The 12759-nt window shown below is 45.0% G+C and overlaps 1 protein-coding gene across 2 annotated transcripts in view; it reads right to left on the reverse strand.

The window, feature by feature from the left end:
- Window positions 1-7335: 7335 nt before the first annotated feature.
- MX2 (MX dynamin like GTPase 2) overlaps window positions 7336-12759 on the reverse strand; it is a 30763-nt gene continuing 25339 nt past the window's right edge. For both annotated transcript variants that reach the window (XM_037144611.2, XM_037144612.2), the window contains exons 13-14: window positions 10711-10938; window positions 7336-9724 (exon numbers count right to left, since the gene is read on the reverse strand). In XM_037144611.2, the coding sequence (XP_037000506.2) occupies window positions 9494-9724; window positions 10711-10938 (459 nt within the window). In that variant the 3' untranslated portion in view covers window positions 7336-9493. The remainder of the gene's footprint in view (window positions 9725-10710; window positions 10939-12759) is intronic.

Raw genomic sequence — 12759 nt, forward strand, 5'->3', positions numbered from 1 at the left:
TATTAAACAATGAATGGATTAAGAATGAGATCAAGGAGGAAATAATAAAGTTTCTGGAAACAAATGAAAATAAACTCACAACAGTCCAAAACTTATGGGACATAGCAAAGGCAGTCCTGAGAGGGAAATTCATAGTGATACAGGACTGCCTAAAAACATTTTTTTTCAAATAAACAGCCTAGCCCTACATCTACAAGAATTGGAGGAACAACAACAAACAAATCACAGAGTAAATAGAAGGAAGGAAATAACCAAGATCAGAGCAGAATTAAATGACATAGAGACTAAAAGAACAACTCAGGATCAGTAAATCCAGGAGCTGGTTCTTTGCAATGAAAAACAAAATTGACAAGCCTTCAAGCAGACTCATCAAGAAAAAAAGAGAGAGGATCCAAATAAACATACTCAGAAATGAGAGAGATTGCAACTGATACTACAAAAAACAAAGGATTGTAAGAAATTACTACAAAGAACTATATGCCAAGAAATTTGAAAACCTACATGAAATGGACAAATTTCTAGAAAAATATAATCTTCCAAAACTTAATGAAGAAGAAGCAGAAAGCCTGAACAAACCGATAACAAGCTGATGAAATCAAAACAGTAATCAAAAAGCTCCTGTCACACAAAAGACCAGGACCAGATGGTTTTGCAGGAGAACTTTACACAACACTTAAAGATGAGCTAACCCCTATTCTTCACAGACTATTCTAAAAAATCCAAGAAGAGGGAAGACTCCCAAACTCTTTTTATAAAGCCAGCATCATCCTAATCCCCAAACCAGATAAAGACACAAGAAAGAAAGAAAACTACAGATCAATATCACTGATGAACATAGACACTAAAATCCTCAACAAAATATTGGCAAATTGCATCTAGCAATACATTAAAGAGATCATACACCATGATCAAGTGGGATTCATTCCTGGAATGCAAGGATGGTACAATATTTGCAAGTCAATAATTGTAATACATCACATAAACAAAAGGAAAGATAAAAATCACATGATTGTATCAATAGATGCAGAAAAAGCATTTGATGATGTATAGCACCTATTTATGATAAAAACACTCAGCAAAGTGAGAGTAGAGGGAACATACCTCAACATAATAAAGGCCATATATAAAAAACCTATAGCCACCATCATGTTCAATGGGCAAAAACAAAAAGCTTTCCCACTAAGATCAGGAACAAGACAAGCATGTCCACTTTCATCACTTCTATTCAACATAGTATTGAAGTCCTATCCACAGCAATCAGACCAAAAAAAAAAAAGAAATAAAATGTATCAAAATTGGAAAGGAGGAAGCAAAACTGTCATTGTTTGCAGATGATACGATAGTGTACACAGAAAATCCTATAGACTCCACAAAAAAATTATTCAACCTAATAAGTAAATTTGGCAAAACAGTGGAATACAAAGTCAATATTCAGAAATCAAAGGCATTTTTGTATACCAACAATGAAATATCAGAAACAGAAATCAGGAAAAAAATCCCATTTGATATAGCAAGAAGAAAAATAAAGTACCTAGGAATAAACCTAACTGATGGGGCAAAAGACCAGTACTCAGAAAACTACACAATGCTGAGAAAAGGCATTAAGGAAGACACACATGGAAGCATGTACCATGTTCATGGATTGGAAGAATTAACATCACCAGAATGTCCATACTACCCAAAGCAATTTAGAGATTCAATACAATCTCTATTAAAATACCAGTAACATATTTCACAGATATAGAGCAAACATTTCAAAAAATTTATGTGGAACCATAAACAACCCCGAATACGACAGCAATTTTAAGAAAGAAGAACAAAGTAAGAGGGATCACAATACCTGATATCAAATTATATTATAAGGACACAGTAATCAAAACAGTCTGGTACTGGCATAAGAACAGACACATAGATCAATGGCACAGAATAGAGAGCCCAAAAAATAAACCCAAGTCTCTATGGTCAATGAATATTTGATAAAGGGGGTTGAAGCATAAAATGGAGTAAAAATAGCCTCTTCAACAAATGGTGTTGGGAGATCTGGACAGCTACATGCAAAAAAATGAAACCTGACCACCAACTGACACCATACGCAAAAATAAACTCAAGATGGATAAAAGACTTAAATATAAGTCACAATATCATAAAAGTCCTAGAGGAGAACACAGGCAGGAAAATCTCAGATATTCCATGCAGCAGTATTTTCACTGATATGTCCCTTAGAGCAAGGGACATAAAGGGAAGAATAAACAAATGGGACTCATCAAAATAAAAAGGTTGGCTAAAAAGCCCTGCAGGGCTAAAATGAAAAGGGAACCCACTTTATGGAAAAATATATTTGCAAATGATACCTCAGACAAAAGTTTGATCTCCAAAATATATAAAGAACTCACTTGACTCCACTCCAGTAAGACAAACAACCCTCTAAAAAAATGGGCAAAGGAGACCTGAACAAAACACTTCTCCAAGCAGCACATACAGACGGCTCAGAGACATATGAAATGATACTCAGCATCACTAGCCATCAGAGACATTTAAATTAAAACCACAGTGAGCTACCACCTCACACCAGTTGGAATGGCCATCATAACCAAATCAACAAGCAAGAAGTGTTGGAGAGGATGTGGAGAAAAGGGAACCCTAGTGCACTGTTGGTGGGAATGCAGACTAGTGCAGCCACTGTGGAAAACAGTGTGGAATTTCCTCAGAAAACTAAAAATGGAACTGCCTTCTGACCCGGCGATTCCACTGCTGGGACTATACCCTAAGAACCCTGAAACACCAATCCGAAAGAACCTATGCACCCCAATGTTCATAGCAGCACAATTTACAATAGCCAAGTGCTGGAAGCAACCTAAGTGCCCATTAGTAAATGAGTGGATCAAAAACTGTGGCACATTTACATAATGGAATTCTATGCAGCAGAAAGAAAGAGGGAGCTCCTACCCTTCATGACAGCATGGTTGGAACTGGGAGCATTATGCTGAGTGAAATAAGCCAGGCAGTGAGGAACAAATACCATATGATCTCACCTATGAGTGGAATCCACTCAACAAAACAAACAAGCAAGCAAAATATAACCAGAGACATTGAAATTAAGAATGAAACGACAGTGACCAGAGGGGATGCGGAGGGGACAGTAGGGAGAAAAGCAGGAAGGGTCGTCAAGGAACATGTACAAAAAGGACACATGGACGAAGCCAAAGGCTGGTAGGATTGAGGGTGGGAGGTGGGGGTGGCTGGGATGGGGTGGAGTTGTGGGAGGGAATGGAGACAATTGTACCTGAACAACAATTAAAACAATATTAAAAAGGAAATAAATAAAAATAAAGAGGCAAATGGATACAATGGAGGAGAAAAATAGGTGGACACCAGCTGGACCGTAGTGAGGCGAGGGAGAGCTTGCCGACCCAAAGTATGCCCTTTGGGACAGTGATTATTTTAAGCTGAATATTTTTAAGAAATGAAAAACTCAGGAAAAACTTTAACCTTCCTTTTATTGGCCTAAAAGAACTTAGACAAGAGGACCTGCTCCAGGAAGGGAGCTATTACCATAGATAACTACAATGTAATATGAACTGTGGTTTAATACGAGCCTCGCAGGGCTCCTTCAATCAGTCCTCCCTGTATCCTGATGTTTCAAGAGGGACCAACATTTCTTTACTAAAAATTAACTCTTTTCATCTCCATGTGAACTTCCCCATTTCACTTTGAAGTATATTCCTGCTTCCTCCTTCTTAGACCAGAATGACATATATACCTCATTTTGCCTTGCTGTCCTTGAAACTCAACACGCTTCTGTGATTTCCCCATGTGCACTTATTAGAACTTGATTTTCTCCTGTTTTTTTTTTTAAATCATCCCCGCATCTGCCTGTTATCACAATCACTTGGGCAGCTTCAAGGAGAAAATAAGTCAAATCTATGTAATTCACAAAATGCCATCCCGAGAATCCTGGAGACCTTTCATTTGGGCTGAGATGTGCGGCAGAGTCCCCATCTGTGACGTGAGGATAAAGGACTGATGCCTCCACCCAACAGCCACTGGGGGCCTGAGCCCGTCACCTGCCACCCACGGTGCTTGGAGGCTGTGTTAGTGTCTTGTTGCTGCTGAAACACATGACCACAAACTCTGTGGCTTATAAAAGGCAACACTTATTCTCTTATGGCTCTGGAAGCCAGAAGTCCAAGACCAGTTTCATGGGCTAAAGACATGCTGTTCACAGGGCTGCTGTGCCCTGGGGACTCTGCAGAATGCCTTTCCTTCCCTTTTCCAGCTTCTAGACCTGCTTTTCCTGCATCTCTTGGCTTGTGGCCTCTTTTTCCATCTTCAAAGCCAGCAGCTCGGCATCCTCAAACCTCCCTCTCTGTTCCGTCTATATGTTGACTTACTTCTCTGTTGTCAGGACTCCCTCTGCCTTCTTCTTATGAGAACATGTGATTATGTTCAGGCCCCATCTGGATGATCCAGGGTTATCTCTGTCTCAGGATTTTTAATTTAATCAGCTCTGCAAAGACCAGCTCTCTACAAGGCTGACTCTCCATATAAGGTAACATCCACAGGCTCCAGGGACTAGGGCCTGGCAATTTGGGGGGGCCTCTAAGTAACCCCAAATGCCACCTGCCGCAGAGCCTTGACTGAAGAGAGCTAAGGGTGCAGCTGCCTGGTCCGCAGCTGGACCGCAGCTTCATGAGAGACCCTGAGCCTGAGGCACACGTGTGAATTCCTCATCCAAAGAAACTAATAGGACAAGAGCCCCCTTTTGAGGCCCTCTTTTCCAGAGCTGGCTGGATCCCAGAAAGCATGACTGACCCTAATTGTTTTTATGAGTCTTTATCCTCAGGATTAGAAAATTACTGGAAGCGCCCTGAAGGCGCAGAGGCTCTGGGAACTTACCAAGCCTGGACCCCGCACCCAGAGATACGGAAACAAGCTGCAGACCCGCTGAAACACCCAGCTCTACCGCCGCCCTGTCGCCGACAAAAGCTGGGAGTCCTGGCCCCTCTGTGCTGGTGCTGCTGGTGCATTTCTCTGCACCCAGCCCTTTCCCTCTCTTGGGAGAGAAAAATGAAAACTTTGCTGTTTGCACTTTCTTCTCTTTGTGCATTCTTTCCCAGCCCACCTCTCCGACCACCCTAACAGAAACCGTGAGGTCGGAAATTTCAGGGGTACAGTTTGGGATGATTTGTGATGTAACAATAGATAACCAGTACAGCATGTCACTGTGCATGACAAAAGGGGCGTTTTGGGGTCTCGAGGGATAGGGACCCGATAGGAAATTCAAACTTGTTTGTCCCATCTGTTGGTACCTTTTCATGGATACTCCCTGGTTGTATTGCCACACCACCGAGGAAAACACACCTTCCCCCAAAACCCTCAACCGAAAGAGCAAGTCCTGCCCCTGTGAGGATCCTGGGGGTAGCCTAAACACCGAGGGGGGTCAGGGAGGCGTGGATCATAGGCCCAGGGAGACCGGCAGACACTTGGACAATCAAATCAAATCAAATCAGATCAAAGTGGGTTGGCCTGCAGAAGCACGTCTACAGTGTCCCGAGCAGAGGAGCAGGAAGGTCCCAGGAGGCCAGGTCAGCTGAGAGAGTGAGTGGTCACGCACAACGGCTGAACCACATGTAAACAGAACCCTGACCATCAGCCCAGCCCACAGTCACCAGCCCAGAGAGCTGGCTGCTGTGAGTCGGAACTGCAGGAAAGTCAGGCTGCTATCCCCAGTGAGTATGTCACGCAGGCGAATGATGACCCCCTTAACAACTGGCCCAAAATAGATAGGACTTGATTAATAACTGAGAGCTTCTCTAAGTTTTGTTACCACTTTCAAGTTAGGACCAACCAGAGAGAGCTAAATATGCACCCTTACCAATCACACAGGATACCCCGCCCCTAGGTCGCTCTCCAACCCGCAGCATCCCCAGCCCACACCTTTTATTGTGGCACACCTGGGGCCTCCCTTCCCTCTGCTCTGAAGACACCACTCCTCTCCTGCCAGTGAGTCTGACACAAGTGACGGGGGCTGACCCCTTGCTAGTCAGCTCTGAGTAAATAACTTCGCTTGTTTACATCCAGGGCGTCTTCCTTTATTTCCTCACTTGTTAGCAACAAAACCCCAGATCCACAGTAACACTGAAGGAGGAAGCCATTGTATGTGGGTTTGGTGGGCGCAGGGCGTGTGTGAGTGAGCAAGTGAGCCTGGAATAAGAAGGAAGAGCAGGAAGCACACCTGTGTTAGAGGCAGGTGTGGCAAAGCCCAAATCCTGTCCCCTCTTTCTCCCGTCTGCTTAGCTGGATGTTTCCCAGCCTGCCTTGCAGTTCCGTGTGGCCACAGGCCTGAGTTCTGCCCATAGAGTGTGGAAGCGATATGCCCTGCTCCAGGCCTGGCTCCTGGAGACCTCTCTGGCAACCTTCTACACTTTTTTTTTGCCTGGTATAGAGGGTCTGGTCTAGGCTTGAAGGCCCCCAAGATGGAGGGGCCCCTAGATGGAAGGAGGCTGGTGCCTGAAGGGCCTGAGTGGATCAGAGCCCTGCCAACTCAGCTTAAAAAGCCCTGCCATAAGTGGGGAACACACATGTATTAAGTCATGGAGCTCTTAAAGTGATCGTTGCAGCAGTTAGCTTGTTCTAACAAAAACATGGGCCATCCAACCACCCTGCTTCATGCTTGGACCTGCTGGACTAACTGTTTTCCTAAAGGATATGTTCAAATCCCAAACCCTGGAGACTGTAAGTTTGACTTTATTTGGAAGTGGCGTCTTTACAGATGTCATTAAGAATCTTCAGATGAGACCATCCGGGTTTAGGGTGAGCTCTGAATCTATTGACCAGGATCTTCACAAGAGAAGGGAAAGGGAGGTGTGTGCTCCAGGAAGACACGGAGAACATCCCGTGAAGACAAGGCAGTTGCTGGAGTGACGCGGCTACAGGCCCAGGGAAGCCAGTAACAGCTGGAGTGGCCAGAAGCTGGAGAAGAGCCCGGGCCAGGGTCTCCCTCGGAGCCCTCAGAGGAACCAGCCTGCCGACATCTCGGCATCAGACTCCCGGCCTCCGGAACTGTGAGAGAAGTAGCTCCTGCAGTTTGAAGCCACCCCATGTGTGGCAATTTGTGAGGGCAGCCTCTGGGGACGCACACACCGGCCCCAAGAGTCCTTCCCGGACACCTCACCCCTGGATTTGGGGATCAGTCCTGAGGTGGTGAATGAGAAGTTTTGGTTGAAGCTATATGTGTGTGTGTGTGTGTGTGTGTGTGTGTGTGTGTATGCAATTATGTGTGAAACATGTTGAACCTTTAGGGGAAGAATGAATATACAATTTATGGAACAAATATTAAGTATCAGGATTTATTTTTCTCAGACTATTTTTATAACAGCATTTATGATTTGAAGAGAGTTGATTCTTATCTTTAGTTCTGCTACTGACTACCTGTGCATGCGACCTAACTCATAAAATAAAAGCCAACTTAAAAACAAAGAGTAAAGAATACCTAAGTTAGGACCAATGTTTTGTCTTTTAAATTCTCTTCATCTTCAGTCTCAATATAACAAAAGTTTTTTAAAACCAGAATAACTTTATAAGATAAAGACCCCTACTTTTTCCATTTTCATTCTACACAGTGTTGGAAGTTCTAGCCTATGCAATTAAGCAAAATAAAGAAATAAAATTATCTCTGTTCACAGAGGATATGACCGTATATGTAGAAAGCCATAAAGATTCTACAAAAAAAACTGTTGTAACTAATAAGTGAATTTAACAAGTGGCAAGATAGAAAATGAACACATAAAAATCAGCAGTATTTTTGTAGATGAACAATGAATAATGAATAATCTGAAAAGAAAATTAAGAAAACAGTTATATTTATAATAGCATCAAAAGGAATAAAATATTTAGGAACTAACTCAACCAAGGAAGTGAAAGGGTTGTATAGTAAAAACTACAAAACATTGCTTAAAGAAATTAAAACAGACTTAAATAAATGAAAAGGCATTCTGTGTTTGTAGAATGGGAGACTTAATATTGTGAAGCTGCAAATACTACCCAAAGCAATCTACGGATTTAATGCAATTTCTATCAAATTCCAACCTTTTTTGCAGAGATGAAAAAGGGGAAAACCCATCCTAAAATTCATATGCAGTCTTAAGGGACCACAAATAGTCAAAGCAGTTCTGAAAAAGATGAATAAAGCTGAAGGACTCACACTTCCTAATTCCAAAACTTACTACCAAGCTGCACTTACCAACACGGCGGTCCTGGCATACAGACAGACAGACAGACAGGCCAATGGAACATATGGAGAGTCCATGAACAAACCCCTGCACATGTGGTCAAATTCTTTTTGACCTGAGTAGCAAAGCCAGTGAGGGAAAGGACAGTTTTCTCAACAAATGGGCCTGGGAAAACTGAATAACCACATGCAAAAGAATGGAATTAGACTCTTATCTAGCGCCACATACAAAATGGACTCAAAAAGTAATCCAAGAGCTAAACACGAGAGCTGTCCAAAGAGCTTCAGGTGTAAAGGCGGCTCTATTGACCTGGAAGTAAAGGAAAAAATAGGTCTTTGATGGAGGGAAGAATTGATGTCCCCTTTGAATATGTGCTTTGGGTCAGGAAGTCTGTAGAAATGGTCCTACCTAACCCTTTTAAAATTTCTGTCTGGCAGATACCACTTAGCGTGAAAAAGGAAAAAATTAGTCATATTCCTACAACCTAGAGATGACCACTGGTATGCAGCTCTCTATTTTTCTTTAAACAACGTTTGTCATTATTAATTTTTCATTAGACTTAACACAAAACCAATGTGACCCCAATAAACCCAATAAAAAAGTTAAAAAAAAACACAACATAGCAATGGGAACTTGTCACAACCAGGGAAATAATATAAATTAATAACAGAATCATTCAGACCTGTCTCTCCCTGGGGCAGGGTGTGGGGATGGGGAACAATCACAGCAGGTAGCATGACCTAATCTGTCTGAAAGTGACCAGCTAAGGGACACCATCCCCAACAACCAAAGGTTGATTTAAGCCACGGCCTCAGGTAATCTCCACCTTTCGCTTGTTCAGTGAGACATCACTTATGTGTCCAGGTGCCATGCAAGGTTCTGGAAATTTAGAAGAAGAATATAATGTTGACCTTTTGGCTTCAGGGTCTCCTAACCTGATGAGTGGGGGGAGACAAATGAACAAAGAATGATAGCAGTAGTTAAGAAAGCTGTGACTGGAGGCCGTGGGGCCCAAGGGCAGGAGAGACACCTGCTCACGGATGTGGGTGGAGGACGTGGACAGACTCCAAGCACGCGTGGACTTCAGATTGAGATTCTGATGTTGAGCGCAGTACAGCAAAGATGGACAGACAGGGACAGAGAGGCTCGCCCCAAATGAGAAGCCAGTTCCTGTGCCATCTCCCCTCACAATGAACACAAGTAAGATAAAACCGGAAGTACTGTTGCTTTCCCACCTATCTACCCCACCTATAAACTCTCCTTTAATAGGAGAGTTTATAGAGAGCACGCCGTGCCTGAGTGAGCCGGAAGATTTTCTCCTTAAGGAGTCTCCTCTTCTGGGCTGTCTCACTCTGCTCCTGAAGCAGCCAGGAATAGTGCTCTTTTTCCTGCAGGATCTGCATCATGGCTTTCTGCAAGTGATCGCTGTTCTCTTGGAGCATGAAGTACTGAATTATGAATGGGATCTGGTTGGCCAGTCGTTTGCTGGTCTCCTGGAAGAGGGGATAGAAGGGTCAGCTGGAAGGGTCTGGGCCCAAGGCCTGCGGCTGCACAGAGACGCCCTGGGGTTCTGGATGCATGCATGGCTCACGGTCATTTTGCCAAGTCCCGGCGGTCCCGCCCACCCCACTCCAGTGCTCGGAATCTAACCACAAGATGCTTCGGTCTGGGCTGCTCAATTTTACGAACTAGGCGCATTCTCTCTGGCACTAAGCACCCACCCGGTAGGCTAGCAAACCCAAAGCGCACTGCGGGCCTCCCGGTCTTTCTAGGAGCTCCCTCCCAACCGCACTCTGCCTCTCCATTAGACTTCCCGGCCCTGAGATCCCTGGCTCGGTTCTGGAAACAGATTGGACCTGCTTCATTCCTCACCTCATGCTCTTTCTACATAGGCGTGTGCCGTCTGCCTGGCGGCTAGACTCCACATCTGGGCAACTCAACATTTTATTCGGACTAAGGAAAGGCTTCAGTAGTCAGGCTTCTTTGCAGTTTAAAAGCTACCTTCCTTCTGTGTGTCCCAACAGTGTAGTCTGTGTGTGGGGCGGGGGGTGTTTAGACGCCATGAAGTTGACTAGGTCACAAAATCTAGGGAAAGGAATTTTGTTCATGTTCTGTGATGTTGGTGAGTTTCCGGCACTTTCAGAGCTGAATGCCTTCTAAACATCGACCAGTAAGGCTGGTTGTATTTTGCTGTATTCTGATAATGGTAATTTTGTACTTCATGTATAGTATAAAATATAAAGAAGTTTGGGGTAGGAATTACTCTTGAGTACATATTCTGCCATATGAAGAACCTGATTCGGGGCACATTAAGTAAAAGTGTCTTCGTAGGGTTTCTGTACAATTACCGGTGAGATAATATATGAGTAGTTTATCAGAGGAGAGGATTTAATACCCAGCAATGGCCCCTCCCTTCTTCGCTCAGTTGAGCAACTGTCAATCAAGGCACCCCGAGAAGGCCATGGGTGCCCACACTCACCAAGAAGTACGCGTCCAGGTGCACTGAGATCTCCGTGAGGGCAGAAATGGCAGGCTCCTGAGACTGGGACGCATTTCCGAGTGGGTTAAAAACCTCCTTCCGCTTTTTCTGCAGAACTGAGCTGTAAATCTGGTCTTGACAATAAACCAGCTTCTCCATCCTGAATTGAAGGTGGATGATCTCTTCTGCTGTTTTCCATTGTTTTGTTTTTATGTCTTCAATCTTGCTCTGGTTGAGTGAGAAAGGGAAGCACGTCACTTTTTTTCCCCCTTTCCCATCATTTAGACAATTCAGGAAGTACTATGGTGTTGAACACAGAATTAAAAATAATTTAAAGTTAAAGGAGCCCTGAGACTTTAACGGTGACCTTCAGAAGGTCCCTACTGCATCCTTTGCCGCTGTCCCCCCCACCCCGTTCTGACAGTCCACCCTTTGCCTGTGTCCTCCCACCTGACTCCACCATTCTTTCTCTCCACCCTCCCCTCCATTCGATTCCTGTCACCACCTTTCTGCCTCCTCAGCTGTGGCTCAGTTTCCTTTTTTTAAAAAAAGATTTTATTTATTTATTTTTAGAGAGGGTAAGGGAAGGAGAAAGAGGGAGAGAATCATCAATGTGTGGTTGCCTCTTGAGCGCCCCCAGTTTGGGGAATGACCCACAACCCAGGCATGTGCCCTGACTGGCAATCGAACCAGCGACCCTTCAGTTTGCAGGCCTTCACTCAATCCACTGAGCTATACCAGCCAGGGCTGTTTCCATTTTTGTGTCTATCACTCTGGTCTCTCTAGTTGGCTTGAGTCCAAGCCTTCAGGAAGGACCCCACTGTGCCATGAACATACTGGGGTAACAGCTTGCTATCTTTGCCCCAAATCCTGTGACTCCTATGTTACCCCCTGTCAAAGGCATTATGGGAAAGAAATGGATGACACAGTGGAGAAAAGTCACTTTTTGGCTTTTGAGTTTCAAACACACTTTTGTACACTGAAGGCAGAGACTGATGTCAGAGAGAGAGAGAGAGAGAGAGCATGAAGCAGTGAGTTTCGCAGGGGTCAGTTCTTTCTTTTTACAGTGTGTATGGGGCACACAGCCATGCAGGTGGTGTTTCCCCTTGCAGGTTTGGGGCTTGAGAGCAGAAATGGCCTGTGTATCACTTCCAAGGAGAGTGACATGGGAGGTGACAAGCCCCCTGATGTGCACGAGGCTTGGGAGGAGCAGACTGCAGAGGCAGAGGGTGAGTCTGGGCTGGTGGTCTCGGATGGCTCCAGGAGCTCCCCCACGGTACAGGGAGCTACGAAGAAACTTCTTAGCTACCTGAGAATGGCACCAAGGGGTGGAGGCCCTGGTGGGCACTGGAGTGTTCTTGGCCCCAGGGCGACCTGCATGTGCAACAGAGTGCCCTGTGCTCTGGTCCAGCTGGAGAGTGCTCAGCAGAACCAGCCCTGCCATTGGGGGTGTGGGGGACCCAGGGGACCAACTGCTGAGGCCCAGGAAGAAAGGCCCACATCCTGGAAGCTTCCAGCAGGGAGACATGGCACCCAAGGACCAGACATGTCACCCGCTCATGGTGAGGTGACCCCAGGCACCAAACGCAGCCTCTGGGAAAGTGGGAGAGCTCAGAAGTGAGATTTGGTTTTTACCAGCTGGCAAAAGAGGTGAAAGAAGAAATTAGGTTGTGCTGTGGGAAAATGACCGAAATTCTTCTCCTTGCTCGTCCAAAGGAGATTGTGGAATGAGATTCTGACCCATAGCGTAGGCCTGGGCAGAGGAGGGTTTGTACCAGGAACCCTTCTCTCCCCCGTACTGAGAATGGGATTCTGGGGGAGTCGCTAAGTGGAAACCCACACAATGCTATCCTTCCAGTGTGTAGGAAAAAGACCCAGAATACCTCTGGGCCACTAGAGGTGGCCACTTGTTCAGGTGTGTCCTGCCTCGCTGCAGGAGATGATGAGCAAGATCAAGGTCAGGTGGAAGCTGAACCGCAGATGCTGCTGAGGTGGACAGCTCAGCACATCTGCAGTTCTAACCCTGGCCCTGTATTTCTGAGTGACTGT

The sequence above is a fragment of the Artibeus jamaicensis genome, unplaced genomic scaffold (genome assembly GCF_021234435.1).
Source record: "Artibeus jamaicensis isolate MK-2021 breed Jamaican fruit bat unplaced genomic scaffold, CSHL_Jam_final scaffold_474, whole genome shotgun sequence".
Classification (NCBI taxonomy): Eukaryota; Metazoa; Chordata; class Mammalia; order Chiroptera; family Phyllostomidae; genus Artibeus; species Artibeus jamaicensis.